This window comes from Sus scrofa, chromosome 1 (assembly GCF_054392235.1).
Source record: "Sus scrofa isolate SSC_HxYL_T2T_F1_AM1 chromosome 1, Sscrofa_HxYL_maternal_Yorkshire_Landrace_v2.0, whole genome shotgun sequence".
Taxonomy (NCBI): domain Eukaryota; kingdom Metazoa; phylum Chordata; class Mammalia; order Artiodactyla; family Suidae; genus Sus; species Sus scrofa.
In genome coordinates this window covers 44,338,297-44,365,961 of record NC_139383.1, presented here as the reverse complement: position 1 = coordinate 44,365,961, position 27,665 = coordinate 44,338,297, and the positions used below count along the sequence as shown (strand labels likewise).

Genomic DNA, 27,665 nt, shown 5'->3' with positions numbered 1-27,665 from the left:
GAGACAAGAGGGTAACCTCTTTGTCACCTTCTAGGACTGAGGATCCACAGTGCCTACTTTGAGAGGTGCTGACCTAACAGGTAGTGGGTCCTAGGTACGTCTTCCAGGTAGACTTTGCAGCAGTTTCAAGCACTTAAACATACAAGCCTCCTTCGTTTTTACCATGCCCAGTTTTGGTTGGTCATTTTGAAGATGAGGAAAATTAATACAAAATAGGTAACTTCTTAGGCTCATAGAGCCAATTAGTGATGGAATTTGGATGAAACCAGCTAATTCAAAACAATATTCTTTTTTTTTTTTTTTTTTTTTTTGGCTTTTTAAGGCTGCACCCATGGCATATGGAAGTTCCCAGGCTAGGGGTTGAATTGGAGCTATAGCTGCTGGCCTACACCACAGCCACAGCAACATGGGGTCCAAGCTGCGTCTGCAACCTATACCACAGCTCAAGGCAATGCTGGATCCTTACCCACTGAGCAAGGCCAGGGATCAAACCCACATCCTCCTGGATCCTACTTGGGTTCTGAGTTCATTAACCGCTGAGCCACGAAGGAAACTCCATAAAGCAATATTCTTGACACTTTAGTATGTGTAGTATTTTAAAATAAAAATATAGTTATTAAAATATATTGAATTCTCACTGTATGCTGGCCTCTATGCTCAGTGCTTTATATGTAGCTTTATATCATTTAATGCTGTGATAACCTTGTGAATTGGGTACTGTCTCTATATTACAGATGATGAATTGATGACCATTGTGGTCTGTCACCTCCCAAGTATATGGAAATGGTTTATGAAATTAGAAAAATAGCACATGTGCAAACCCTCTTCCCCGACATCCACAACCCTTTCAGCATTCTTTTTTCCTTTTTGTAGGAGTCACAAGACTGGAGAGTGACCAAGAACTATAGAGTTTTCACTGATCTTGCTGATAGCACATTAAAGAATAGTATGAAACTAGGTTTTGAGCTTTATATTTCCATTAGGCATAAATGATGCTTTTAATTTAAATTTTTTTTTTCTTTTTATGGCTGCACCAGTGGCATATGGAAGTTTCCCAGCTAGGGGTCGAATCAGAGCTGCAGCTGCCGGCCTATACCACAGCCAGAGCAACATTGAATCTGAGTTGCATCTGCAACCTATGCTGCAGCTTTGGGCAATGCTGGATCCTTAACCCACTGAGTTGAGGCCAGGGATTGAACTCACATCCTCACAGTCAGGTTCTTAACCCACTGAGCCAAAACGGGAACTCCAGTGATGCTTTTTAATAGGTTAATGTTAAAATTATTGACATCTTTGCACACTGATGGAAATAGTCTCCAATAATGTAGGGACTCTTGGATAGGACCACTTGAAGTGATTTAATTTTCATGAACTTTTCATGAATTGATTTGGGTGATTTTTTAGCTAATAGGAAGCATTGTGTTGTGTTTACATGAGAGATTTTTGACAGTAAGTCCCTTGTGTTTCCTCTTACTTTACTTATGCTTTTCATCGGCTGGGACAAAAGTGTCATCTTCATTAGATATCTTTAGCATCTATTTTATATGTGGTATGATGGAAGTTTAAAGAGATTCTGTAGAGTTCTGCAGACTGTGGCTGTGTGTTTCTTTTCTATAGCTGTGACTTTCAGCACAGTATACATTTTCCTTTCAGGAAAACTGAAGATTTTGAACACCTGAAGTTTTGCCATCATAACTGCTGTTTTACTCTTTTTATTCTCACACAGACTAACAAGGCTCTCCTGCCCTTGTTCTTCCCTTCCTTTCCAGACAACACATAAGGTAAAAAAGTTAAGCACAACTGAAGAAGGGCAAAATGTATAGGGGAGTATGGCTGACAGTGAACTTAGTCCTAGCTGGGGAAAGCTGTTCGCCTTTTATAATCAGACCAAGAGCTCTGTAATAATTGCAAGCTCCCTTTTGTGGTTGAAAAGATTGTAGTCATCAAGAGCTCACTTGATTTCAGACATGGGAAGAAATTTTCTCACACCCACACACAGGTGATAGTGTATGTGTTGAGACCTGTTGTAGCTTGAATAGTAGGAAGAGCAAGGGTACAACTGTAATGAAATTGTGTTTCTAGAAATGATTTCAATCTTGGTAACTTAGAGCACTGTTTCCCAAATTGCAGCTTGTAGCCTATTCGTGAGGGATACAGTCAGTTCATTTGGCACAACCAGCATGCTTTAAATTAAACAACAACAACAAAAAATAAATAGAATAGGAAATATTACAGTGCATTATGTATAGTAAAAGGTATTATAACATTAGACTTTGTCATTTATGTGGGTGTATGCATGTGTACTTAGGTTGTACTGAAAAAAATGTATAGTCTATGGGGCATAATAAAACAAGTTTGAGGGCTGCTCATTTGTCTGTGGACTACTTAATAATTAATCTTAAAAGTATTTTTGCACTAGTAGTTTTACTTTATCCAAAAAAAATTCCAGCAAGTAGAGTTCAGGTAAAAATTTTTTTTCAAATTCTAAATCATTCTTGGTACTGTTGCGGAACTTAGTCCATACCAGATATATCTTAATTTCTCTTTGTTGTTAGTGGAACATGTTTTCTTATCAGAGGGAAATAGTCTTTTAAGGAAGTTATTGTTTTCTTTTCTTAGTGTCTGGAATTAGAGTAGACTAAATAAATGGTTGGCTCGTGTAGACAAGCATCTGGGATTTGTTTTAAGCTTATGTAGAAATACCACACTTCCCACACAGCTGGTGTAAAAGGCTGAAAGGTAGGGACACATCCATTCATTTCAGACATTTGGAGAACAGATAGGGAGTCCACATCTGGTTTTTGGACCTGTCACTTCACTCTACTCTCAGGAATTACTTGTGAGCTTGCCTCTTTCTCCCCTTGACTGTGAACTGCTTCAGATGGGAACTGTTACTAAGTTCCAAGGTGTTAAGTTTGTAACAACAATTTGGGTATGTGGTTTGCAGAGACTTCTTCCAGTTTGTATACCTCAAGACTAATGTGAAATTAGACTTTAATGTTACAGAGAACATTAGGGGACTTTCATTCTATTATTTTTCTGGTTTATACATAATGTATTCATACTGTAGAAAATTCAGAAAAAAAGTAAAATGGAAAAAAATCACTTTCTGATCCCACAGCATAAAAATTAACACTTGAATCCTTTTTTCTTCTTATCTATGTATGTGCTTCATATTTGTTTTAAAATTAGTCTGCTAAAACATGGCTTTCACTTTTCCATCAATTTTCTTGGAAATATCATAGTCTGACTCCTCTAATTTACATTGCTTTCAAGTGCGCAGAATTAAAATGCTTAAATTCAGGGTGGAGATCACTTGGGGAGTTATAAAATATTAGTGAGTACTTACACGTTTTTCAGAATCTGAGCTTCATACATGCAGTTTTTGTAAGTTGTTTTAAAGAGGTGGTTGGTCAGTCTCACCAGTTGTGGCTCTAAGCAAATGCCAGGATTTTGGCCCATCATGGACCAACCAGCCTTCAAATATTCTACAAAGGGAGAAGCTTTCAGTCTCAGCAGAGGAGGAAATGATACATAGTTTAGTCATCATGTGCTTTGGCAATTAAATTACAGTTCAAAGGAAGAAAAAGATGAACTTTGTATGGTAGCCACTTTTGAAGAGTAGATTCCTTGTGGCAAAGCTTCTGCCTTTCCCCATCTTTCCACAGTCCCCCCTTGATGGTAGGTGGCAGTTCAGTATCCCTGCCCTTCCCACTGCAGCATCACTGTGGCTCACTGCCCTTCAGTCCTCCCAACACCACTGGGAGCTTAATTATAAAACCAAGATTGTTATTTTTTTTCTTTTCAAGGTTGACCTTTATTTCTTCTCATTTTAATTAAAACAAACAAACCCGTGAACCCTCATCATCCAGCTATAGTAACCATCCACATTTCCCCATCTTTTTCATTTATTTTCTTCCTTTCCTTTTTCGCTAAAGAATTTTATAAGTCCCAGACTTCATGTCATGACGTCATTTCAGCCCTGCATACGTCAGTAGGCATCTCTAAGAAAAAAGACATTTTCCTTTTTTTTTTTTTTTTTAAATGGCTGCACCTGCGGCGTGTGGAAATTCCGAATATGACCCGTAGTGAGACCTATGCCACAGCTGCAGCAACACCAGATCCTTAACCCACTGCACAGGGCTGGGGTTCAAACCTGTGCCACCTCAGAGACAACGCTGGATACTTAACCCTGTGTGCCACAGCAGGAACTTCAAAAAAGACTTTTTTTTACATAACCTCAATACTGTTATCACACAAAATGAATAATACTCTCCTGATATTATTTAATACCCTAATTATCTTTTTTAAAATTGGCATCTGTATTTATTAAAATTACATTTGCAAATCCAACTTCATTTTTTAAATTAAATATGGTTAATTTAGGTGTACAGCAAAGTGATTCAGTTATATATACATATTTTTTTTTTTAGATTCTTTTCCATTATGGGTTATTATAAGATAGCAAATATAGTTCCTTATTCTATAGATTCTGTCTTTGTTGTTTATTATATATAGTACTAAGTATCTGTTAATCCCAAATTCCCAATTTATCCCTACTGTCCTTTTCCCTTTGGTAACTGTAAGATTGTTTTCTATGTCTATTAGTCTCTTTCTGTTTTGTAAATAAGTTCTTACAGCATTTTTTAGATTCCACATATAAATGATGTCATGTGATGTTTGTCTCTGCCTTTACCTAGTATGATAATCACTAGGTCCATCCATATAAGTGTAAATGGCATTATTTCATTCTTTTTTATGGCCAAATAATATTCCACTTTGTATATGTACTACATTGTCGTTATCTAGTCCTCTGTTGATGGACATTTAAGTGTTTCCATGTCTTCGCTGTTTTACTGCAATGAACATTGGGGTGCATATATCTTTTCGAATTATGGGGTTTTTTTTAGATCCATGCCCAGGAGTGAGATTGCTTGATCATATGATAGTTCTATTTTTAGTTTCTTAAGGAACCTCCATACTGTTCCTCATAGTGGTTGCATGAATTTGACATTCCCAGTAACAATGTAGGAGGGGTCTCTTGTCTCCACACCCTCTCTAATATTTATTATTTGTAGGCTTTCTGATGATGGCGATTCTGACTAGTACGAGGTGGTACTTCATAGTAGTTTTCATTTGCATTTCTCTAGTAATTAGCAATGTTGAGCTTCTTTTCATGTGCCTATTGGCCATCTATATGTCTATTTAGGTGTTTTCTTTTCTTTCCTGGGTTTTTTTTTTGTTGTTGTTGTTGTTTTTTTTTTTTTGCTTTTTTGGTTTTTAGGGCTGCTCCTGTGGCATATGAAAGTTCCCAGGCTAGGGGTCCAATCAGAGCTACACCTGCTGGCCTACACCACAAACACATCAGATCTGAGCCGCATCTGTGACCTATGGCACAGCTCATGGCAGCACCAGATCCTTAACCTCCTTAGGCCAGAAATTGAACCTTCAACATCATGGTTCCTAGTTGGATTTGTTTCCACCATGCCACAAAGGGAACTCCAGTGTTTTCATTTTTTGATTGGGTTGTTGGTTTTGATATTGAGCTGTATAAGCAGTTTGTATGTTTGGAAATTAAGCCCTTGGGTTGGTTGCATTGTTGGCAAATATTTTCTCCCATTCCATATGTTGTCTTTTCATTTTGTTGGTGATTTCTTTGCTATAAAAAACTTTTAAGTTTGATTAGGTCCCATTTGTTGATTTTTGCTTTTGCTTGTGTCTATTACTCTAGCTGATGGATCCAAAAACATATTGTTGGAATTTATGTCAAAGACTGTTCTGCCTAAGTTTTCCTCCAGGAGTTTTATAGTATCCTATCTTACATTTAGGTCTTTAATCCATTTTAAGGTTACTTTTGTGTGCAATATTAGAGAATGTTCTAATTTCATTCTGTTACATATAGCTGTCCAGTTTTCAGAGCACCATTTATAGAAGAGACTGTCTTTTCTCCATTGTATATTCTTGCCTCCTTTGTCATAGATTGACGTTAAGTGTATGAGTTTATTCCTGGGCTTTCTCTCCTGTTCCATTGATCTATATATCTGTTTCTGTGCCAGTACCATACTGGTTTTTGTTTTGTTTTGTTTCTTTTTTTCTTTTTGGCCAGGCCTACAACATGCAGAAGTTCCAGGGCCAAGGATCAAACCCATACCACAGCTGTGACTAGAGCCACAGCAATTACAATATCAGATCCTTAACCTGCTGTGCCACCACTAGGGGAACAATGTCAGATCCTTAACCTGCTGTGCCACCACTAGGGGAACTTCAGTACCACACTGTTTTGATTATCATAGCTTTGTAGTATAGTAACTTTTATCCTCTCAGGGGACATGTTATATCTGTTTGTCTCACTTCTAGACATGCCAAGATCCATCAGTATGGATGGTAACCTGCCAGATACATTCATTTTAGTGTCATTTAGATGGTAACCTTCCAGATCCATTCATTTTAGAGTTCTTTCTTGACCTTCTACCCAATGGTCTTCCATTTATTTGTGACCCTTGCAAGATAAGCTACATCTTATCAGGGAGCGTCTTGTTTTAATAGATGAATATTGTGAAAATATCTAAAGAAAAGTCTGATAGGGCAGCAGGGTAGGTGGTTTTCCAAGATTAAACACAAATATACATGTGTTACAAGATCAGATAAAGAGGTAAGGCAAAAGTGTTTTTAAAATCCTAGAATTAGACCATCTGGAAATTGTCATCTGGGCTCTACCATTGGTTGAGTAGACTTAAGGAAAATATATTGTATTTTCTCACCTTTAAACTGGGGCATACATTGTGAACCTCCTAAAACTCAATACCGCATGCTCCTTGACAAAGGTGAGAACTTCGTGAATGGATTTGGTACAGAGATTTTAGAAGAAAAATGGCCTCTTTATTGATTGTCATTCCATATAGGTCTTTTCAATGCAAACTTGTATAAATACTTTAAAAATAATTTAAAGGGAGTTCCCTTTGTGGCTCAGCAGAAATAAACTTAACTAGTATCCATGAGGGTGCAGGTTCAATCCTTGGCCTTGCTCAGTGGGTTAAGGATCCAGCGTTGCCTTGAGCTGTGTTGTAGGTTGCAGCCGCATTGCCGTGGCTGTGGTGTAGGCTGGCAGCTGCTGCTCCGTTTTGACACTAGCCTGGGAACTTCCATATGCCGTGTGTGCAGCCCTAAAAAGCAAAAATGATAATAATAATTTAAATAGAAAAAACATGCAGAATCACAAAATCCAAATAGTATGGAAAAGTATAAAATAGAAAATAAAAGCCCTTTCATTTTCACCCCCTCAGCCAAATTTAACCAGACTGACAGGGTTTTTTTTTTGTTTTTTTTTTTCTTCAATTTTTAAGTAAAAATTTTACCCTCAGGTAATCATAGATCACAGGCAGTTGTAATAAATAACACAGACAGATGCTGTATAGTATAATATCACAACCACAATACTGATGTTGACATGTTACATATGGACATGAACTGATAGTTTTTTTTTTTTTTTTTTTTTTTTGCTTTCAGGGCTGCACTTGTGACATATGGAGGTACCCAGGCTAGGAGTCTAATCGGAGCTGCAGCTGCCAGCCTATACCACAGCCACAGCAACTTGGGATCCGAGCCACCACATCTGCAACCTACACCACAGCTCACATCACCTCGGGATCCTTAACCCACTGAGAGAGGCTAGGGATCGAACCGCAACCTTGTGGTTCCTAGTAGGATTCATTTCCGCTGAGCCATGACGGGAACTCCAAACTGATAGATTTTTAAATCTTGTCTTTCTTATCAGTGGTTCTTAATTAGAGATGGTCTTTGAGTTAAGCTACAAGACTCTTAGGATGCAGTCATGGGAACAGTGTGACTCTGTTGTTTTCATTTGCATGTATCTGCCTTATTTGATATATGATCTCATACTCATTTTCTTTCCCTAGCAGTTTTCCATTTCCCTTTTGGCATATTTCTAGTTCTTTCCCCACTCCCCTCTAGCTTTATTGAGATATAATTGACATGTGACATTGTGTAAGTTTAAGTCTACAATGCATTGGTTTTATACATTTATGTATTTCAAATTTGTTTAACACTATAGCATTTGCTAACACTGTTATCATCTTACATAATTACAGTTTCCTTTTTGTGGTGAGGACATTTAATCTACTCTCTTAGCAACTTCCAGTTATATAATATAGTATGTTAACTATGTATAATCCTTTGAAGTCATCAAAACCGTGGAAAAACAATAGGTTGAAAATTCCCGGTGAGTTCCTCTTGTTGCTCAGTGGTAACCAACCGGACTAGTATCCATGAGGATGTGGGTTCGACCCCCTGCCCTCTGGCAGTGGGTTAGGATCTGGCTTTGCTGTGAGCTGCGGTGTAGGTTGCAGACATGGCTCAGATCTAGCGTTGCTACAGCTCCAATTCAACCCCTAGCCTGGGAACTTCCATATGCAGTGAGTGCAGCCTGAAAAAGACAAAAAGAAAATTCCTGATATCGTTAATACCTGTGGAATAAGTGTATTGTATTAGTGCTTGCCACATAAAACTCCATAAATGGTCTTCTGTAGGCAAGAGTGAAATTGGCAGATTCTGATGACAGTTTGCTTTTTAATTAGTTAGAACTCAGCAGTTCCTTTCAGTTTTTGTGGCAGAACAGAGACCTAGTTTCATTCTGATAGTTTATGGAAAAGGGAGACTTTCCTGAGGAGGCACAGGTCTCCCAAGTAAAGGAACGATGGAAGTGTTAAAAACTTAAACCTGCTTCCTCTGCCTGCTTCCTCTGCCAGCGTCACTGGGTGAAATGTTTCCTCTGAGGCTTTAGAGTAGAAGGTGTTGGAAAGAAGCATAATTACAGGGTTGAATAAAAGTCACACCCTGGGATTTTCCTTGAAAATCCCATTGTCATGACATGTCACTTAAAAAAGATTAGAATGCAATAATCATGTATAGGCTGATTCACAGGCAATTCATCCTCATTTTAAATCTAGCTGTGGGTTTTTTTTTTTTTTTTTTTTTTTTTTTTTTTTTTTTGCAAAAAGACCTCATTTCTCTCTTATAGAAGCAGAATTTCTTAGCAGTAAGAAAAGAGCCATTTGTTTGACCAGGTGATATTTTGGTGGTTTAGCGAGGGTTCGTTATGTGTGTATTTATGTGCCTAATTTTACACTAGTTACCCTGGTGCTGTTTCATCAGAGTGCTCCAAATCACATGATAAAATCCAGTGATGCTCCAAATCGATGAGCATCACTTGTCTCCTAAGGTGAGACAAGTCTTAGAAGTGAATTATCAGGACCGGGGGGCAGGGGGGGGGCCCCTAAGGCCTTTGTCTCCTTTAAAGGGGCAGCCACTGTATCAGAGAGCAGCTGCTGGTACGGTTGCCATGTTTTCCAATTTCCAAGAGAAAGTATAAATTGGATTTTTTTTTTTTTAAACCGAAGCTTTTAAAAGCAGGTGGACAATTCAGATTTTAAATTGAAAGCCTGGACACTGTGTGCTTCTGCACCATACATATTACCCGGGTGTAATTTTCATTTAATTCTCAACAATTTGACACTTATTGCCAGAGAGAGCAAGAACTAGAGAAATCACCCCAAACTTAAGAACCAAACTTATAACCTTTGTTTCCAACCTGCTTGCCCTCCAGGCTTCCTTTTCCATCATCTTAGCCTCAGTGCTCCAGTCATTTCTGGACTCAAAATCTCAATGTTCTTGTCTTTCTCACTATCATTAGCCAAAACCCGAGTCTTTATTTTTTTTCCTGTGAACTACCCCCTGTTTTTCTTTCCCTTCCAATTCCAGCTACCTCATTCCTAGCCCTCCTGCTACTCTTCTGATGCAGATTCTTCTGCATTCTAGTTCTCATATCAAGTCTTTTTCAAATACCTCTTCATTATCTCCCTTCTCAAACCCTCTGTGGGCCCCAATTGCCTATTGTATAAATTCCACAACTTCTTCTGCCTGGGCCTTCCGGTTTCAGAGTAGTTTTATCTCTGCCGTCTATATTCCCCCCTGGTACTCTCTAACCCATTGATTCTTGAGGTCAACTCTCCCCCAGTCCAGCCTCACGGCTTGGAATCTTATGAGAGTTTCTGCATAATAGGTGGTTCCTTCCCTAGAGGTTGGCTGCTGATTTTGGATAGTGTGCAGTTCTCCCCATGCCTGATTTTAACTAGGCCTCCATCGTCTTTTGGGCTGCAGGCCTCAGGGCAAGAAGAAAGTAAAATAAAGGAAGACTCTGGTGGATCCTTGTCTTGCAGGGAATAGGCTGGAGATGGAAGAAGGCCACTTCGGGTTTCAGATTCCTGGGATCCCTAAGTTGGGGCTTCTCCATAGAGGCTTTGGAGTACCAGGGCCCTCTACCACCTCAGAGAGTTCCTTCTCCAACAGACCTCTGCTTTCTCTCCCTCCATCTTTCTCTGAAGCCATATTAACCACGGGTTGGTCGGTCTGTCTTTCTTTCATCTTTTATCTTTTTAGGGCCGTACTTTCGGCATATGGGGGTTCCTAGGCTAGGGGTCCAAATTGGAGCTACAGCTGCTGGTCTATACCATAGCCACACCAGATCCGACCCACATCTGCAGCCTACCCCACAGCTCATAGCAACGCCGGATCCTTAACCCACTGATCGAGGCCAGCGATTGAACCTGTGTCCTCATGGATACTAGTCAGATTCATTTCCACTGAGCCACGACAGGAACTCTGGTATTTTGTACTTTAAATGCAATATTTGCTCTTTAACCTTGCAGCCCACCCAGTTGTGTGTGCTGTTAAATATCTGAGTGATATACTTGGTCACTGTAATTTACCAGACCAACCTGTTGGTCAGTTGATTGTTTCCTATTCAGAAAAATCTTAAAATTTCTTGTTTTGGTGAAGTAGTGATAATTCACTGAAATAGATTCTCTCTTCAGCTCTTTGACCTTTTGCTCGCAATGTGGCACAGGGCACCTTGTACTATAATTATATGAACATGTGACCGTCCCTCCTTTCACTCTGAGTAGTAAGCAGCCATTGCTGGTTTCATGTGTTTCCAGCATTGCCATGTCCAGTATGTGGCAAGCACTTAATAACAGTAGATCTTTGACTAATGATACATCCTAAGTCTATCAGGAACCTTTACATCTGTGACTGTTATTACCGGAGATATGAATGTTGAGTGATTGTTAATCTCCAGCTGAATGACATACTTTTTTTTTTTTTTTTTGTCTTTTTGCCTTTTCTAGGGCTGCTCCCGCGGCATATGGAGGTTCCCAGGCTAGGGGTCTAATCAGAGCTGTAGCTGCCAGCCTACGCCACAGCAACACGGGATCCGAGCTGCGTCTGCGACCCACACCACAGCTCACGGCAATGCCCGATCGTTAACCCACTGAGCAAGGCCAGGGATCAAACCCGCATCTCATGGTTCCTAGTTGTATTTGTTAACCACGGCGCCACAACGGGAACTCCTGAATGACGTACTTTTGCGCGCGCGCGCGTGTGTGTGTGTGTGTGTGTGTGTGTGTGTGTCTTTTTAGGGCCAAGGCATATGGAGGTTCCCAGGCTAGGGGTTGAATTGGAACCGTAGCTGCTGGCCTATACCACAGCCACAACAACACTGGATCCAAGTGCATCTGCAACCTACACCACTTCTGAGCCAGGATGGGAACTCCCTGAGTGACAAACTCTTTAAACAGAGTCCTCTCAGCAGAAGCCTCAGGTTCTATGAGGAGCATTTTGCATACCTTATCCCTTTGAGACAGAACAATAACCTCCAAAGTGAGCAGTACTCCTTTCTTCATTGCAAATTATTTCGTGCCATTGGCTTGCAAATAGACAAAACCACATGTGGCAAATGTGTGAGTGCCCAGGGCCTACTGTGAGGGTGTGGGTGGGTAGATGGATAGATGATTATTTGATTAAATGATGTGTTGGAAACAGTAAGGGTTTTCCATGCTAATCTGTGAAACATCGTGATCAGCAGCGTTCAGAAGATTAAACCGAGAAGCAAAAGATGAGATAACCTGAAATAATAGATACAGTTTAATAATTCAATCTTTTTATTTTTTAGCTTTTCCTTCTCTCTTCATAGAAGAAATAAAATATATAAGGTGACAATTATACTGTATTTTCTCACTCCTCGTCGAGAATTAATTTCACTTACTTGTGGTATCCTTTTTAACAGGTGATGGCTGTGGGCACATAGTGACCTATAAGGACAGTGGCACGATGACATCTAAGAATTATCCAGGGACTTACCCCAATCACACTGTTTGTGAAAAGACGATCACAGTACCGAAAGGGAAGAGACTGATCCTGAGGTTGGGAGATTTGGATATTGAATCCCAGACCTGTGCTTCTGACTACCTTCTCTTCACTAGCTCTTCTGACCAGTATGGTAAGAAAAAAAGATGTAGGTTGCTGTGAGTGTGGGAAAATGTGAGATCTGAGGAGGAGGCAAGTGGTGTGTGCATTAGTGTTACAGCCTGGGAAGATCAGAAGAGAAACCTACTCTCAGGGTAGCTCACATGGATATATTTGCTTCATATGCTGCAACAAAGACATTTGAGGAGAGCTTAGCGTTATCCTTGTGTGGGTCTGAGGAGCTTAGTTTGACTTTATATCTTGCCAGGAAAAGAATTGGAGATGTATGGCATTTGGCTAAAACATCTATAGGTCATTCATGCGTGTGACAGGTATTTATTGAAAAGTGATCGTGTGTGTAATTGTTCCGTGGCAGATTGAGCGGGATAGAGCAGTGAAAAAACAATGTTCTCCTTTCGTGGCACTTACATTGGTGGAGGGGCAGGTAGAAAACAAACAAGCAGATGCATCTGTAATATGAGAGGTAGTTAGAAGGAAAAATAAGGAATTAGGAAATAAGTCGTCCTAAGGTGATACCGAGTCTGGTTCTGAGTGTGTTTGGGCTGCTTCAAATGGGATGGTGAGGAAGCTTTCTCCAGTAAGAGGACATTTGAGCAGAGACCTAAGTGGCGTGTCTGGGATCGGTTTTCTGGGTAGGCGAATGGCAAGTGCAAAAGACAATTGCCAGAGGAACCTTTGAAATTAAGCTTTTTGTGCTTTGGGATGTGCAGTTAGCACAGAGGTGTCTGAAATCACCATTAACAGTGACCCTACAATCCGCAGCTTAAGGAAACAGCTTGGGTTTAGACAATTTGGAAACAAAGACTCTTACATAATATGAGATTCTTTGGAGATTTCCTGAGTCTCTTGGTGCCTACAACTCCAAAAATGATGCTAGTTTTAAGCAAAACCCTGTCTGCCTGCTAGTTCTACAGGCCATTTCTCCAACACACAGCTTTCAAGGCTGCCTTTACTTTTGTAGCCAGAGACTCCACTTCTCCAGTGTAGGGCCTCCTCCCAGCGTAGAAGCCCAGACCAGCCCTGAGACCACTCAGAGGTCTGAACTTACCTAGCCCCCACAGAGGCTGGACCCCTGGAAATAGTATCTCTCTTTTAATGATGGTTAAATCACTCTGACAGAGTAAAGGTGGTTGATTTCATAGAGTGGGTCGCAACTTTTTAACTCCAGTTTGACTCCAGTGGGGAAAATGAGAATCCTGGGGCCGCTTAAAGCCCCTGGGAACACTTACTGCTGAGTAGCTCTGATAATTGAATGTGTGTTAATTTATGGAGGCACTCTTCAGGGAGCCCCTCATTAGCCAGGACACTTCCTGCAGATTCCAGGGAGGGTATTGAGTGTCAGAGCCCCAGTGTGAAATGCGAGGGTAAGTGCTGCAGGGCCAGCATTTTTCTGACACTGGTCTCTCTGGGGAAGCATTTACTTTCCTGGAAAATGAGCAGTTAAATCCACCTGCTGACAGAGCATCCGCATAATCATCTCTGTTGCTCTGGGTCTCTCTCAGCTCAGAGGCTGGGAAGCAAGTCATCCTGCACCAGGACTGGAGGAGAATGGATATGGCTTTCCCACACCAGGGCGTTTACTCTGTCTTTGATGTATATTCAGAAGTATACAGGAAGGAGGGAGAGCATGGGATTAACTATGTTTTAGAAGCTGGATTACAGGGTGATCATGGTCTGCCTCAGGCACTCTAGTCCAGTTTCTAGCTTCTTGAATATTCAAGACTAGACTCTTCACTAAGAAGTGAGTAATGAATTGCGATGAACTTCAAGAAAGCCCAGGAAATTCATTTTCCTATTTAAATTTTTCCTACATAGTTATGTTTGTCTTTTAAAAACAAAATTTATGCTCATTATGGAAATAAACACAGTCATTGTACACCGGGCACATGCTTGGCCCTTACACAGATTCTCTTAGATTTCTCTAGAATCCTTATATCCACCCTGCAAAGTAAATATTAACTCTTTTTTATAAATAGGGAAACTGAGGCATGGTGAGTTTTGGTTTTTTGTTTTTGTTTTTTGTTTTTTTTTGGTTTTTAATTAACATGCTAAAGATTACACAGCTAGTTAAGGGCTGAAAGGAAAATTTATGTCTGTCTCTTTATAGCTCCAAGACATCCCTTTCCACATGTTTCTTCCTCTCCCAGTCCCAATACCCAAAAAACCCGCAGCACATCATCACCCTTCCGGGGTGGAGCAGCCCAGTGTTACATCATCCAGCAATTTTGCCTAAAATGCAAGTGTAGTTAATATTTTGGGTTGGGATGTTCTTAAGGTAAAATATTTAATGATGCTCAGAATTTTTAAGGCTACTTTAAAAATTCCCATCGTGGCTTAGTGATTAACTAACCCGACTAGTATCCATGAGGATGCTGGTTCAATCCCTGGCCTCGTTCAGTGGGCTAAGGATCCAGCATTGCTGTGTGCAGTGGTGTAGGTTAAACATGGCTGGGATCCTGCATTGGTGTGGCTGTGGTGTAGTCCACCAGCTACAGCTCTGATTTGACCCCTAGCCTAGAAACCTCCATATGCCGTGGGTGTGTCCCTAAAAAGACAAAATAAATAAATAAAGCTTCCCTGATCAGTCATGTTAAGGCAAATCCAGCAAATAACAGAAATTAGCAATAAAAGGAATACAATGGGAAGGAAATTAGAATGTTTCAAACCTATAAGCTATTTTAAAAGAATTAAGTGGCTTAGGGCCAAGTGTAGTAGGTGTACACATGCGTAAGTATCTGTTATATGCTTGTGTCTTTTGTAGTTTTGAAGAGCATTGAGGAGCCACTTAATTCATATATGTGCACTTACAGTATTTAATCCAGTGACTTGAATGTGGTAGATACTATATAGATTAATGATTTTATTTATTTATCTTCTTTTCTGGGGCCACACCTGTGGCATATGGAGTTCCCCAGGCTAGGGGTCTAATCTGAGCTGTAGCTGCCGGCCTACGCCACAGCCACAGCAATGCCAGATCCGAGCCATGTCTGCGACCTACAACACAGCTCACGGCAATGCTGGATCCTTAACCCACTGAGCGAGGCCAGGGATTGAACCTGCAACCTCATGGTTCCTAGTTGGATTCGTTAACCACTGAGCCACAACGGGAACTCCTAGATTAATGATTTTAAAAGTGAATGCAAAAGTTCAGTGCAAGGAAGCAGTTAAGTGAAACATTAATTCTTATTGGAATATTAAACAGCTATTTGTTGAAAAAAACTGTTAACATGGGAAGCTACTTATAATGTTAGATAAAATATGAGTACACAGTCATGTTATAATAATAAAAAAAGTTCTGAATAAAATAAGATAGGACATAACTTCAGCAAAATATTAGGAGGAGGACTTCAGAAGGTTCAGCTGTGGGTATTGTTATGTCTTCTGTCCACTCTGTTTTTTCTTTTTCTTTTTTTTTTCTTTTGTCTTTTTGTCTTTTCTAGGGCAACACCCAAGGCATATAGAGGTTCCCAGGCTAGGGGTCTAATTGGAGCTGTAGCTGCTGGCCTATACCACAGCTCACAGCAACGCCAGATCCTTAACCCACTCAGCAAGGCCAGGGATCAAACCCACAACCTCATGGTTCCTAGTCAGATTCATTAACCACTGAGCCACGACAGAATTCCTCTGTTTTTTCTTTGATAAACACGTTTCTTTCTTTCTTTTATTTATTTATTTTTAATTTTTTTATTTTCCCACTGTACAGCAAGGGGCCTTACATGTATACATTACAATTACATTTTTCCCCCACCCTTTCTTCTGTTGCAACATGAGTATCTAGACAAAGTTCTCAATGCTATTCAGCAGGCTCTCCTTGTATATCTATTCCAAGTTGTGTCTGATAAGTCCAAGCTCCCGATCCCTCCCACTCCCTCCCCCTCCCATCAGGCAGCCACAAGTCTCTTCTCCAAGTCCATGATTTTCTTTTCTGAGGAGATGTTCATTTGTGCTGGATATTAGATTCCAGTTATAAGTGATATCATATGGTATTTGTCTTTGTCTTTCTGGCTCATTTCACTCAGTATGAGATTCTCTAGTTCCATCCATGTTGCTGCAAATGGCATGATGTCATCCTTTTTTATGGCTGAGTAGTATTCCATTGTGTATATATACCACCTCTTCCGAATCCAATCATCTGTCGATGGACATTTGGGTTGTTTCCATGTCCTGGCTATTGTGAATAGTGCTGCAATGAACATGCAGGTGCATGTGTCTCTTTTAAGTAGAGTTTTGTCCAGATAGATGCCCAAGAGTGGGATTGCGGGGTCATATGGAAGTTCTATGTATAGATTTCTAAGGTATCTCCAAACTGTAATAAACACGTTTCTTGATTTTAAAAACACATAGATTTTCTTTGACTAAGAACACTAACTTTAGAGCAGTATTTTTTTGTTTGTTTTTTGTTTTTTGTTTTTTGTTTTTGCGGTCTTTTTGTCTTCTTAGGGCCGCACCTTAGGCATATGGAGGTTCCCAGGCTAGGAGTCTAATTGGAACTGTTGCTGCCAGCCTACACCACAGCCACAGCAACTTGGGATCCGAGCCATGTCTGCAACCTCTGCCACAGCTCATGGAAACACTGGATCCTTAACCCACTGAGCGAGGCCACAGATCAAACTTGCATCCTCATGGATGCTAGGTGGGTTCGTTAACCCCTGAGCCACAATGGGAACTCCTAGAGCAGTGTTTTAATTTAGTTAAAATAGTCCCCCATCAGTTTGAACCTCCTGAAGGAGTGCAGGTATCTGCAGAGGAAAAGGAGGAAGCAGAGTGCTTGGTTTGCCCATGTGAGCTCAGGGAGTGGGCATTCCTATGGGACCGTAGTAGCCCAGCTCCCTGGGACTGTGGGAGACCCCTCTGCAGCCAGTGTGGCCACAGGACTGCAGAGGGAGGGCCCTAGAGTCAGCTCAGGGCTCCAGGGATCCATAGGCTGTTGCCTGGGCCACAGTGTAGGGGAGTGCCCACTGAAGTGCCCTGGGGAAGACACATTCTGGAATACCTCCTGAAAATCCAGTATACAGGGCTCTAACAGTTACACCACAGCTGAATAGTTTGGGTTTATCCAGCTCAGTTTTTTGTCTTTTTTGTTTGTTTGTTTTTGTTTTTTTCAATTAATTGCCAAAACCCATTGTCAAGAGATTTTAGCTCAACACTATCAGATTTTTAAATGTGGAATTAATGTTTTGGAAAAGAATAATGTTTTCTGGCAATCATGTTTGTAAGCTCTGCCAAGAGTGGACAGACTTGGGATGTGATTGCGTTAACCATTGTGAATATGCTGAAGCTGTACAATTTTAATCATTTTGCAGTTCACTGGTGATGGTTCATCTCCCCATGCCAATTTTGTTTAAAATGTTTGGTTCCTATATTTTGGGTGCTTTCATAATCCACATTTGTGGTAGCATAATGTACTGTAAACAAGTGTGACCCATACCAGCTTTCACAGTCATCAAGCGAAATATATACTTGATCTCATTGATGTTAAAAGGCCTGATACAAGATAAAGCTATTATTCTGCCATTTATCATTTAATTATGGCTGATATTTCAGATTCAAACATCAATTAGGGAGTTCCCGTGGTGGCGCAGTGGTTAACGAATCCGACTAGGAACCATGAGGTTGCGGGTTCGGTCCCTGCCCTTGCTCAGTGGGTTGACGATCCGGCATTGCCGTGAGCTGTGGTGTAGGTGGCAGACGTGGCTCGGATCCCGCGTTGCTGTGGCTCTGGCATAGGCCGGCAGCTACGGCTCCAATTGGACCCCTAGCCTGGGAACCTCCATATGCCGCGGGAGCGGCCCAAGAAATAGCAAAAAAAAAAAAAAAAAACAAAAACAACAAACAAACAAAAAAACATCAATTAGAAGAAAGTACTTCTATATCTTTGGCTGAGTTAAGACACTGACTCTTGCAAAATATCCTTGAAACAGCCAGGACGCAGCAATGTTGATAAACTATATGAAACTTGCTTTAGAAAATATGTTAAGAACAAAATAAGTTTTTAAAGATTTTTTAAACAACTCTTAGGAGTTCCCGTTGTGGTGCAGCGGAAACTAATCCGACTAGGAACCATGAGGATGTGGGTTTGATCCCTGGCCTCACTCAGAGGGTTAAGGATCTGGCATTGCCATGAGCTGTGGTATAGGTCACAGACACAGCTCAGATCCCACGTTGCTGTGGCCCTGGTTTAGGCCAGGGGCTACAGCACCGATTCAACCCCTAGCCTGGGAACCTCCATATGCTGTGGGTGAGGCCCTAAAAAGACAAAAAAAAAAAAAGATATTTTTAAGTGACTTTTAAACTTATAAAAATTTTTGTATAAAAACATATAAACTGACTTTTAAGATCACGTGTCCTAAAATCCTGGCCCAAAAAAATCTTTTAAGAAGTATCACACTTTGCCTAATATAGATTGTTTTCACTGTAACTAAGGGAATTCTGTGTTTTTGTTTTAAGAGACCAAAGTAACAGAGACTCCCTTCAAAAGAAAGGCTAATGTCCCTTTTCGGGTCTAGAATCCAATCAGGATCACGAAGCATTTATTTTATTTTATTTTTTCTTGTACTATATTTTTATTTATTTATTTTTTTTACAGAATAAAATACATATATTTAAACATAATTGCATTCACATAGATTATATCATGGATCTTAAGAAACAGATTAAGTGACTCCCTCTGGAGAAATGGAATGGAAAATATGCTGAGACAAATAGGAAATTTATTCTATACTTTATCCCATTTTGAATGGCTTTCATCTTTACTATTTAGTATTATCTATTACATTTCAATTTTTCTTTAAAAATTAGCACTATATTAAAATTGTGTATATTATGCAACTAAAATTTATAAAGAAGAAAGCCTTATATACCATTAAGTATTTTATATAGCATAATAAAAAGAATAACTTAACTGATAAGAATAACAAAAATAATATACCCTCTGAAAATAAGTAAAATATAAAATGGTTAAAAAACATTGTAACTATATAAATATGTCCTCACAATTTGTTACAGCTTACTGATTCTTCAATATAGACATTACACCAATTCTAGGTGATGTGATAAACAAGACATTAGAGACCTTACATTATACCATGGAGAGAAATGGTTATTAATAATACAATTGTAGTACTGCATTATTTAATTGTAATGTACAATTGCATTATTTAATTATAATTATCATAAGTTCTTTGGAGAGGAAATCAGAATCAGTTCTAAGAAGACTTCAGCATTCCAAAATGATGTCAAATGACCCCCTTCATGGTGGATTATGCACTTATTTACTATGAGATATATTTCTTCTCCAGAGATTCCTTGTTTGTGTATCAATTGTAGATTTTCGATTTGCAGTTATTCTGAAGTTTTGATAGAAGAGTCTATATGTATATGAGATTGTTTTAAGTTGTTGTTCTCTTAATTGCAAGTTCATCTCCAGTGTCCTGCATTTGTACCCACCTCTTCTCATGATTTCTGATTTTGGTGGTATAATTGTGCATGGATGATTTCGTATCTTTACTGTATATATACCTTCCCTGGTGAGCCTTGTCATTTGCGGCATTTTTGTTTCCTGTTGCTGTCTTTTCTTTTCTGCCTATAGAAGTTCCTTTAGTATTTGTTGTAAGGCTGGTTTAGTGTTGCTGAATTCTCTTCTTTTGCTTATCTGTGAAGGTTTTGATTTCTCCTCCAAACCTGAATGAGAGCCTTGCTGGGTAGAGTCATCTTGGTTGGAGGTTTTTTCCTTTCATCACATTAAGTATATCATGCCACTCCCTTCTGGCCTGCAGAGTTTCTGCTGAAATATCTGCCAATAACCTTGTTGGGGTTCCCTTGTATGTTAGTTGTTTCTTTTCCCTAGCTGCTTTCAAGATTTTGTCTTTAATTTTGGTCAGTTGGATTAATATGTGTCTTGATGTATTCCTCCTTGGGTTTATTTTATATGGTACTCGTTGTGCTTCCTGGATTTGAGTGAGTGGGTCTTTTCCCATGTTAGGGAAGTTTTCAGCTATTATCTCTTGGAATATTTTTTCTGTCCTCTTCTCTCTCTCTTCTCCTAATGGCACCCCTATAATACGGATGTTGGTGCGTTTCACGTTGTCCCAGAGTTCTCTGAGATTCTCTTCATTTGTCTTCAATCTTTTTTCTCTTTTCTGTTCTGCATCCGTAATTTCCACTAATCTGTCCTCCACCTCATTTACACGTTCTTCTGCCTCCTGTATTCTATTAGCTGCCTCTAGTGAATTTTTTATTTCAGTTATTGTATTTTGCATCTCTTTTTGTTTAAGTTTTATATCTTGTATGTCTTTGGTCAGTGTTTCCTGTAAGTTATCCATTTTTGCCTCCAGTTTATTTCCAATCTCTTGCATCATCTTCAGCATTAACAATCTAAAGTCTTTTTCCTGGATGGTGAGAATCTCCTCATCGCTTAGCTTATTCTCTGGGGTTTTTCCTTTCTCCCTCTTCTGAGTTATAGTTCTCTGTCTCTTCATTTTTATAGGTTTTTGATGTGGTGACCTTTTTACAGATAATAGAGTTGTAGCCTCTCTTACTTCTGGAGTCTACCCCCCTTGTGGCTGAAGTCAGTATGGGGGCTTGCTGTAGGCTTCCTGATGGGAAGGGCTGATGCCTGCCCACTGGTAGGTGGAGGTGATTCTAATCCCTCCAGTGGGTGGGGCTTAGTCTCTGGATGGGATTAAAGGCAGCTGTGTGCCTGAGAGGTCTTTAGGTAGCCTGTTTACTGAGGGGTGGGGCTGTGATCCCAGTGGGTTGTTGTTTGCCCTGGGGCTTCTCAGTGCAGACTGATGGGTGGGGCCAGATTTTCCCAAAATGGCCACCTCCAGAGAAAGGCACTGCTGCTGAATATTCCCAAGAGCTTTGCCTTCAATGTCCATCCCTCACAACAACCCACATTCACCCCTGTTTTCCCAGGATGTCCTCCAAGAACTACAGTCAGGTTTGACCCAGATTCCTATGGAGACCTTGCTATGCCCTGGGACCCAGTATATGTGAAAGTCCGTGTGTGCCTTTTAAGAATGGGGTCTCCTGGAGTTCCTGTCGTGGCACAGTGGTTAACGAATCCGACTAGGAACGATGAGGTTGCGGGTTCGATCCCTGGCCTTGCTCAGTGGGTTAACGATCCGGCGTTGCCGTGAGCTGTGGTGTGGGTCGCAGACGCGGCTCGGATCGCATGTTGCTGTGGCTCTGGCGTAGGCTGGTGGCTACAGCTCTGATTCAACTCCTAGCCTGGGAATCTCCATATGCTGTGGGAGCGGCCCAAGAAATGACAAAAAAAAAAAAAAAAAAAAAAAAGAATGGGGTCTCTATTTCTCCCGGTCCTGTGGAGCTCCTGTGCACAAGCCCCACTGGCCTTCAATGCCAGATGCTCCAGGGGCTCTTTCTCCCAGTACCAGATCCCCACAGGTGAGGGTTTGATGTGGGGCTCAGAACTCTTACTCCTGTAGGTGAGTCTCTGTGAACCAGTTAGTTTTCAGTCTTTGGAGCTTCCCACCCGGGAGGTATGGGGCTGTTTACATCGTGAAATCGCCACTCCTACCTCTTGATGTGGCCTTCTCTTTTTCTTCTGAAATAGGGTACCTTTTTTAAGGTTTCCGGTCCATTTGGGTGGAGATTGCTCAGTCTTTAGTTGTGAATTTTGTTGTTATTAGGAGAGAAGTTGAGCTCCAGTCCTTCTATTCTGCCGTCTTAATCCTGTCTCTCACGAAGCATTTAGTTTATAGTACAGTTCAGATGTTTTGGTACTGATTGTCAATCCCCCTTTAATATTAATGACATAAAATAATGGGTTAGTTATATAAAATATTAAAATATCTTGAACTTGGGGGAAGATTCAGGCATTGTCATACCAATATACCTCCATTTAAAATATGAAATACCTCCCATTGTTTTATTTATGACACTGAAGATGGAAGGCTGCACATGCATACCGAAGATCATTATTCTCAACTTTAAAATGTGTTAGTGACCTTGTAATCTTTACTGGTTAAGTTCTTTTTCCAGTCTTGCTGACCACAAAGAACCTAGAGATTCGAGTTCACTCAGAGGATTGTTTCTGCCACCACACTTGTAGGGGCCCCAGCTGTCATGTCTGTTTTCCTGTTATTTAAGAAGGTTCTAGTTCTCCCTTAGAAGTTGATCTTCACCCAGTGGGTAGAGTGTAGGGCTATTCCTAGACTCCTGGAAGGACTTGCTGGAGGGATCTTGGTGGGAACCAGATACTGGTTCCTCAGGATTTCAAAGGACCTTGTTCTGATGGGGTTTTGTAGACTTGCCCTCCCAGGTCACTGTGGATCAATAAAAGCAGACTGGCTTTTAGCCTGGATGGAAAGGAATGCTTCTGTTTCTGTGTAGAGTTTCAATTGTGCTTAAGAGGGCAGACTCTGGAATTAGACTAACTGGCTCCAAATACCTGCCTTATTGCTCATTTAATTGCTTGACCTTGAGCAAATCACTTAACTTCCTGTAGCTCCATATCCCTCTCCCTTTAAAATGGGCAAAGTAATAGTAACTGTGAAGAAACTAACAAGAATTCCTATCGCGGCTCAGCGGTAATGAACCCGACTAGTGACCATGAGGATGCTGGTTCGATCCCTGGCCTTACTCTGTGGATTAAGGATCCAGTGTTGCCGTGAGCTGTGGTATAGGTTGCAGATGCAGCTCAGATCCCATGTTGCTATGATCCCATGTTGCTGTAGGCTGGCAGCTGCAGCTCCAGTTTGACCCCTAGCCTGGGAACTTCCATATGCTGTACCCTCAGCCCTCAAAAATAAAAAATAATGATAATAATAGTAACCGCCACATGAGGGTGATTGATACATGTGTCATGTTAGCCACTTTCATCACTCCCCTCCTCTTTGCTCCTTTTGTCCTTCCCCTTCACTTCCCTCTGCCCGGCCTCAGTGGTTTGAGCACAATGTACTCGTTTTCTGAGAGCAGAGAACACATGGCCCCCTCTCAGTACTGCAGCACTCTCCTTCCACCCAGCAAGTGCTGAGCTGGAGCAGCACCCCTCCCTTTCCCCCTTGCATTCCTGGTGACCTAAATTTGCGGATATGATTCCAAGCCTGTGGCAGGGGTTCCTTGAGCAGAAATAGCTTCATGTACATATTTTCTCCATCCAGCTTCATGATATGAGCAGAAAACCCATATTCTCTAAGCTCATAGTTCATTCAGTTTGGCTTTATATTTTCACTGCTCCCGCAGTCCACATCTTTGTGTCTGTTTCTCCTAGAAAGAGCCTCCTGATTTTCCTGTCTCCTTTCATCAGGTTCCCTCCAGGCCATCTAAGGTTATCTTGCTAAAAATTGTTGTAATGATTTCTTTTTTTCCTTGTTGCAGAAATTTTCAGTTGTGCCCCACTGTTTACAGACACTTGTTCACATAGTGTTCAGAGCTGGCTTACTGTCTTCCCCACCCATGTTTCCAGCAGCATCTCTGTGCCTTTTCCTAAACTCGTCACATGGTTTCATGTTAGGTACACTTGATGATGTTATTCCTTCCACGTGTCCCTCTTTCTTCCCTGGATGTCCTGCCCCTTCTAACACAGACACACACGCACACAAATGCAAACCAAATCCACTGCTACTACTTTAGAACTTCCTCTGATGTCCTGAAGCTCCAGTCACTCTCTCTCTCTGGGGCTGGTATCATTTTTCTAAGCCTTCAGCAGAGCACCCGTCTCAGGTCGAGATCTTTATTTTAGCTTCTTTACCAGACAGACTTCCTGAATAAGGGATTGCATTTTATTCATCCTTTTAACATCCCCCATTGCTTAGTGTATTCTTACGCTTGCAGATGCCCAATCAATGTTTAATGAATTTGAATGCATGTATTTTGTTGAACAATATTTACTTTAAAATCTATAAATTTATAAATTTGAAGAGATAAATTAGAGCGTCTCTAGTCACAATGTACGGAGATTCACAGTAAGCTTCCTCTATAATATTCCTTTTACATTTAAAGTAAGACTTGATTTGCATAAAATTTTAGGACTCTACTTAGTATGTAGAAAAGACCATGAAATAGCACAGAAGGTGCCTCAGTAGAGCATTCAGCCCTGCTAAACGCTGGACTTCGGCATTCTAGAGTTACTCACTTAAGCCCCTAACAGCATTGTAAGAGAGGGCCTAGATTAGCATCCCCAGAGAAGGAAACTGAAGCTCAGAGAGGTCAAGTCACTTGCTTACAATCACTTAACCAGATCTGGGATTCAAGTCTCAGCATTTGACTCCAGAGGCCCTGCTGTAAGCACTGTGCACTCCCATTCAGGCTGACAAAAGCCATCTGATCCCGTGACTTGTGCAGAAATGAGTTGTGGTTCTCATTTGGCATTTGCTGGAAGAAATGGAGATCTCTGCAGGCCTTCCCCTGGGGTATCCTGAGAACAAAATGGAGCTCTAAGAAATCACTCACACACAGAATGCTAACATACATTTAAGGTTTCAAAAACTGCCTCTTAGACACAAGTTAAGGGCAACGCCATGTTTAGTGAGCCTAATGGTAGACAGTTAAATTAGCTGTGTGGTGCTAAATGCTTTGCACTATAGAAAAACCAGGAAGTTCCAGAATTGTTCTCTTACGTTTCCTGTACTTCCACCTCCACCCCCAGTATTTTTTTTAGCCATTGTCACTGACTTAGAAGTACAAAGATGTGAAGTCAACTGTTAGTATTTATATTACACCAGAAACAAGAGAAGTGGGGAAAGTAGGAAATAATACTAAGTGTTTTGACTCATAATTGGAACAAGATTTTTGCGATAATATTTTAGAATGATGTATATCTGGCATATTGCAATAAGGTCTAATCATTATGCCCTCTCTGTTGATTTTTTTTTTTTTTAAGTACCAAATAGAGTAAAACACATGATTGGCAGCCTCTATTTTATAAATGGTTTATATCTCCCAGCCATATTTTGGGAGAATGCAAAATTCTTATCACTTTGAGAGAGAAAACAAAAGTCTTTGAAGACATTTCCAGCTTATGGAGCATTGTTTGGGGCCTCAAACACCCCAAAAGTGCATTTTTCTCTATGACTGGGGCTGCTTTGGTGGAAACACTTGAGAAGAACTGCTTTTTTTTTTTTTTTTTTTTTTTTTTGCTTTGTTTTGCCTTTTATGCCAAGATAGAATTAAGAAAGAATCATACATTTATGTTTTTTAAAAAAAAAAAGGCTGTATTAGCCAGAATGCTCCACGCTAGACTTCTCATTATTATAACCATAGCCTCAAGGAGAAAAAATGCTGGCCTCCTCCTTTGTTCCCCCAAACACTTCCCTGTAGATGCACTGTGATTCATTTCAGCAAATTGTCTTCTTTCATTGTGAGAAAGAAGTAATGGCTTAGGTGGGTTCTAGTGTGAAGGTACTTCTTGACAGGAGCCCTGTAGCCCCAAGAAAATCCACACCTTTGTCTAGGAATCCGCCTAGTTTATTTATCATCTGTCACTGATTTTTGTCTGGGAACCACAGACCCAAACTCTCCAGGGATACTGCTTACATTCTTACATTACATTACATTACATTCTTACGTGACTATGGTTTTAATGTCATGGTCCAGGAATATCCCTTTTTTATGCTAATTTCCCTCCCTTTCAAAGAAAATGGCCCTGAAAATTCTGTAATTTTGTACAATGACCTTATTGCAATTAGCAAGCAAGGACGAACCCTGCCTTTTGACTGCACTGAAAAAAAACAAGAGGAAATGGAAACAAGTCCAGTGGCATTTGCAGCTTCAGCATTTCTAGAGATTGTTTTATCAGCATGCCTCTGCACATAGATCTGGGCCTCGCCAGGTACCACTTTCCTGGCAGCTGGCTGATGGTGCGTGTGTGGCTGGCTCTGCCAGGGACACTCCCATCACTTCGTCTCATCAGCGTGTTCTTATCCATCATGAGAAATTAAACGCGTGCTTAAGAAGGTGCTCATAAGATTAATGGAGGTTTTTAGAAGTTTGTTGTTCAGTTTGATTTACAACCAATCGCTTGAGTTAGATTTTCGTTTGATGTCTGTTTGTTACCATCCTCATGAAAGTATGGTTTTGGGGAGGGAGGGCTCTCTTTAGTTTCTTTAATAGCGCGCATACCATTTTTAAAACATAGCTCGTTCACAGATCAAACAGTAACTTAGTGTCATCAGTTTCAAGATCAAAAAGCATAGACCCACTTGAAATGACTTGGAACAGTCATTAGACAAATTATTGCCCTGTAACAACCAGACTTAGGTAGACAGGCCATGGAGAATGGAGCGAGAGGATGAATTGCTGCGTGGATTGTCAGCCTGCCAGAGAATCCAGAGGGCTGGCTCCAGGCAGGCAGTTCATCCTTCCTTGTAGGACAGTTAGCTTTTATTCCCACATGGGGGGAGATAAAGGATTTCCCCTCTCAGCTGCTCGTGGAACAGGGGATGTGTTCAGAGGAACTGGCCTACTGTGCTCCAAGCAGGCAGCTCCCACCATTCCTGGCCCTTTATTCCTTTTGTCTAAGGAGTCAATCCATTGTCTGCTAGCTCTTGGTCCCATGTCTGGTGCCAAATGCCACAGTGCTGTTCCATTTAGTATCACTGATGGTATTTCCCACAATCCAGGGTGACTCATTACATCCCACAAAAGGTAGAAGGATTTATTTTTTCTGATTTTTCTGCCTACTTGATGAACTGCCTTTCTGCTATCTCCTAATCTGATGGGAATTTGGGACTACAGAGGTTGAAGGAACCTGCTTCCCAGACAAGAATAGCAGTGCGGGAGAAGGTTAGATGTAGACAGCAAGTTCAAGTTTTTGTTTGTTTTTCTTTTTTGAGCCACACCTGCAGCATATGGACCTCTGGACTAGAGGTGGAATTGGAGCTGCAGCTGCAGGCCTATGCCACAGCAACGCCAGATCTGAGCTGCACCTGTGACCTAGGACATAGCTTGCGGCAATGCTGGATCCTTAACTCAGGGAGCAAGGCCAGGGATCAAACCTGCATCCTCATGGATACTAGTTGGGTTTTTAATCTGCTGAGTTACCACAGGAACTCCAGCAAGTCCAAGTTTTCTGTAAAACACACAGCACTGCCACTTAGGAAGCAAACATCTATGCAGACTATGAGTCTTTCAGGTCTGCTAGAGTTCTTGAGAACCACTCAAGAAGGGTTGGGGTTCATTCAGTCTGACTGTGACTGGGGGCAGGTTTATTGCTTCAGGAACACTGTGCAAGGATGAAGACTATAATCATGGTCAAAGTGGGAGGTCACCTCGGGGCCCTTATTTGGGTTTCCAATGACATTGGCATTGTGAATGTTCAAATACAGGTGTAGATGCTTTTTAAAGATTGAGACGGAGAGTAC

General features: G+C 40.8%; 2 protein-coding genes across 5 annotated transcripts in view; one reads left to right on the top strand and one right to left on the bottom strand.

The window, feature by feature from the left end:
- Nucleotides 1-27,665, bottom strand: part of PHF3 (PHD finger protein 3) — a 1,103,753-nt gene that overhangs the window by 931,876 nt on the left and 144,212 nt on the right. The window lies entirely within an intron of this gene.
- DCBLD1 (discoidin, CUB and LCCL domain containing 1) overlaps nt 1-27,665 on the top strand; it is an 80,303-nt gene that overhangs the window by 11,471 nt on the left and 41,167 nt on the right. For 3 of the 4 annotated variants that reach the window (XM_084958381.1, XM_005654388.4, XM_084958386.1), the window contains exon 2: nt 12,140-12,352. In XM_084958381.1, coding sequence (XP_084814507.1) covers nt 12,140-12,352 — 213 coding nt within the window. Of the gene's footprint in view, nt 1-8,982; nt 10,515-11,542; nt 12,353-27,665 lie in introns of those variants that run through there. The other variant, XM_084958380.1, reaches the window with a different exon arrangement.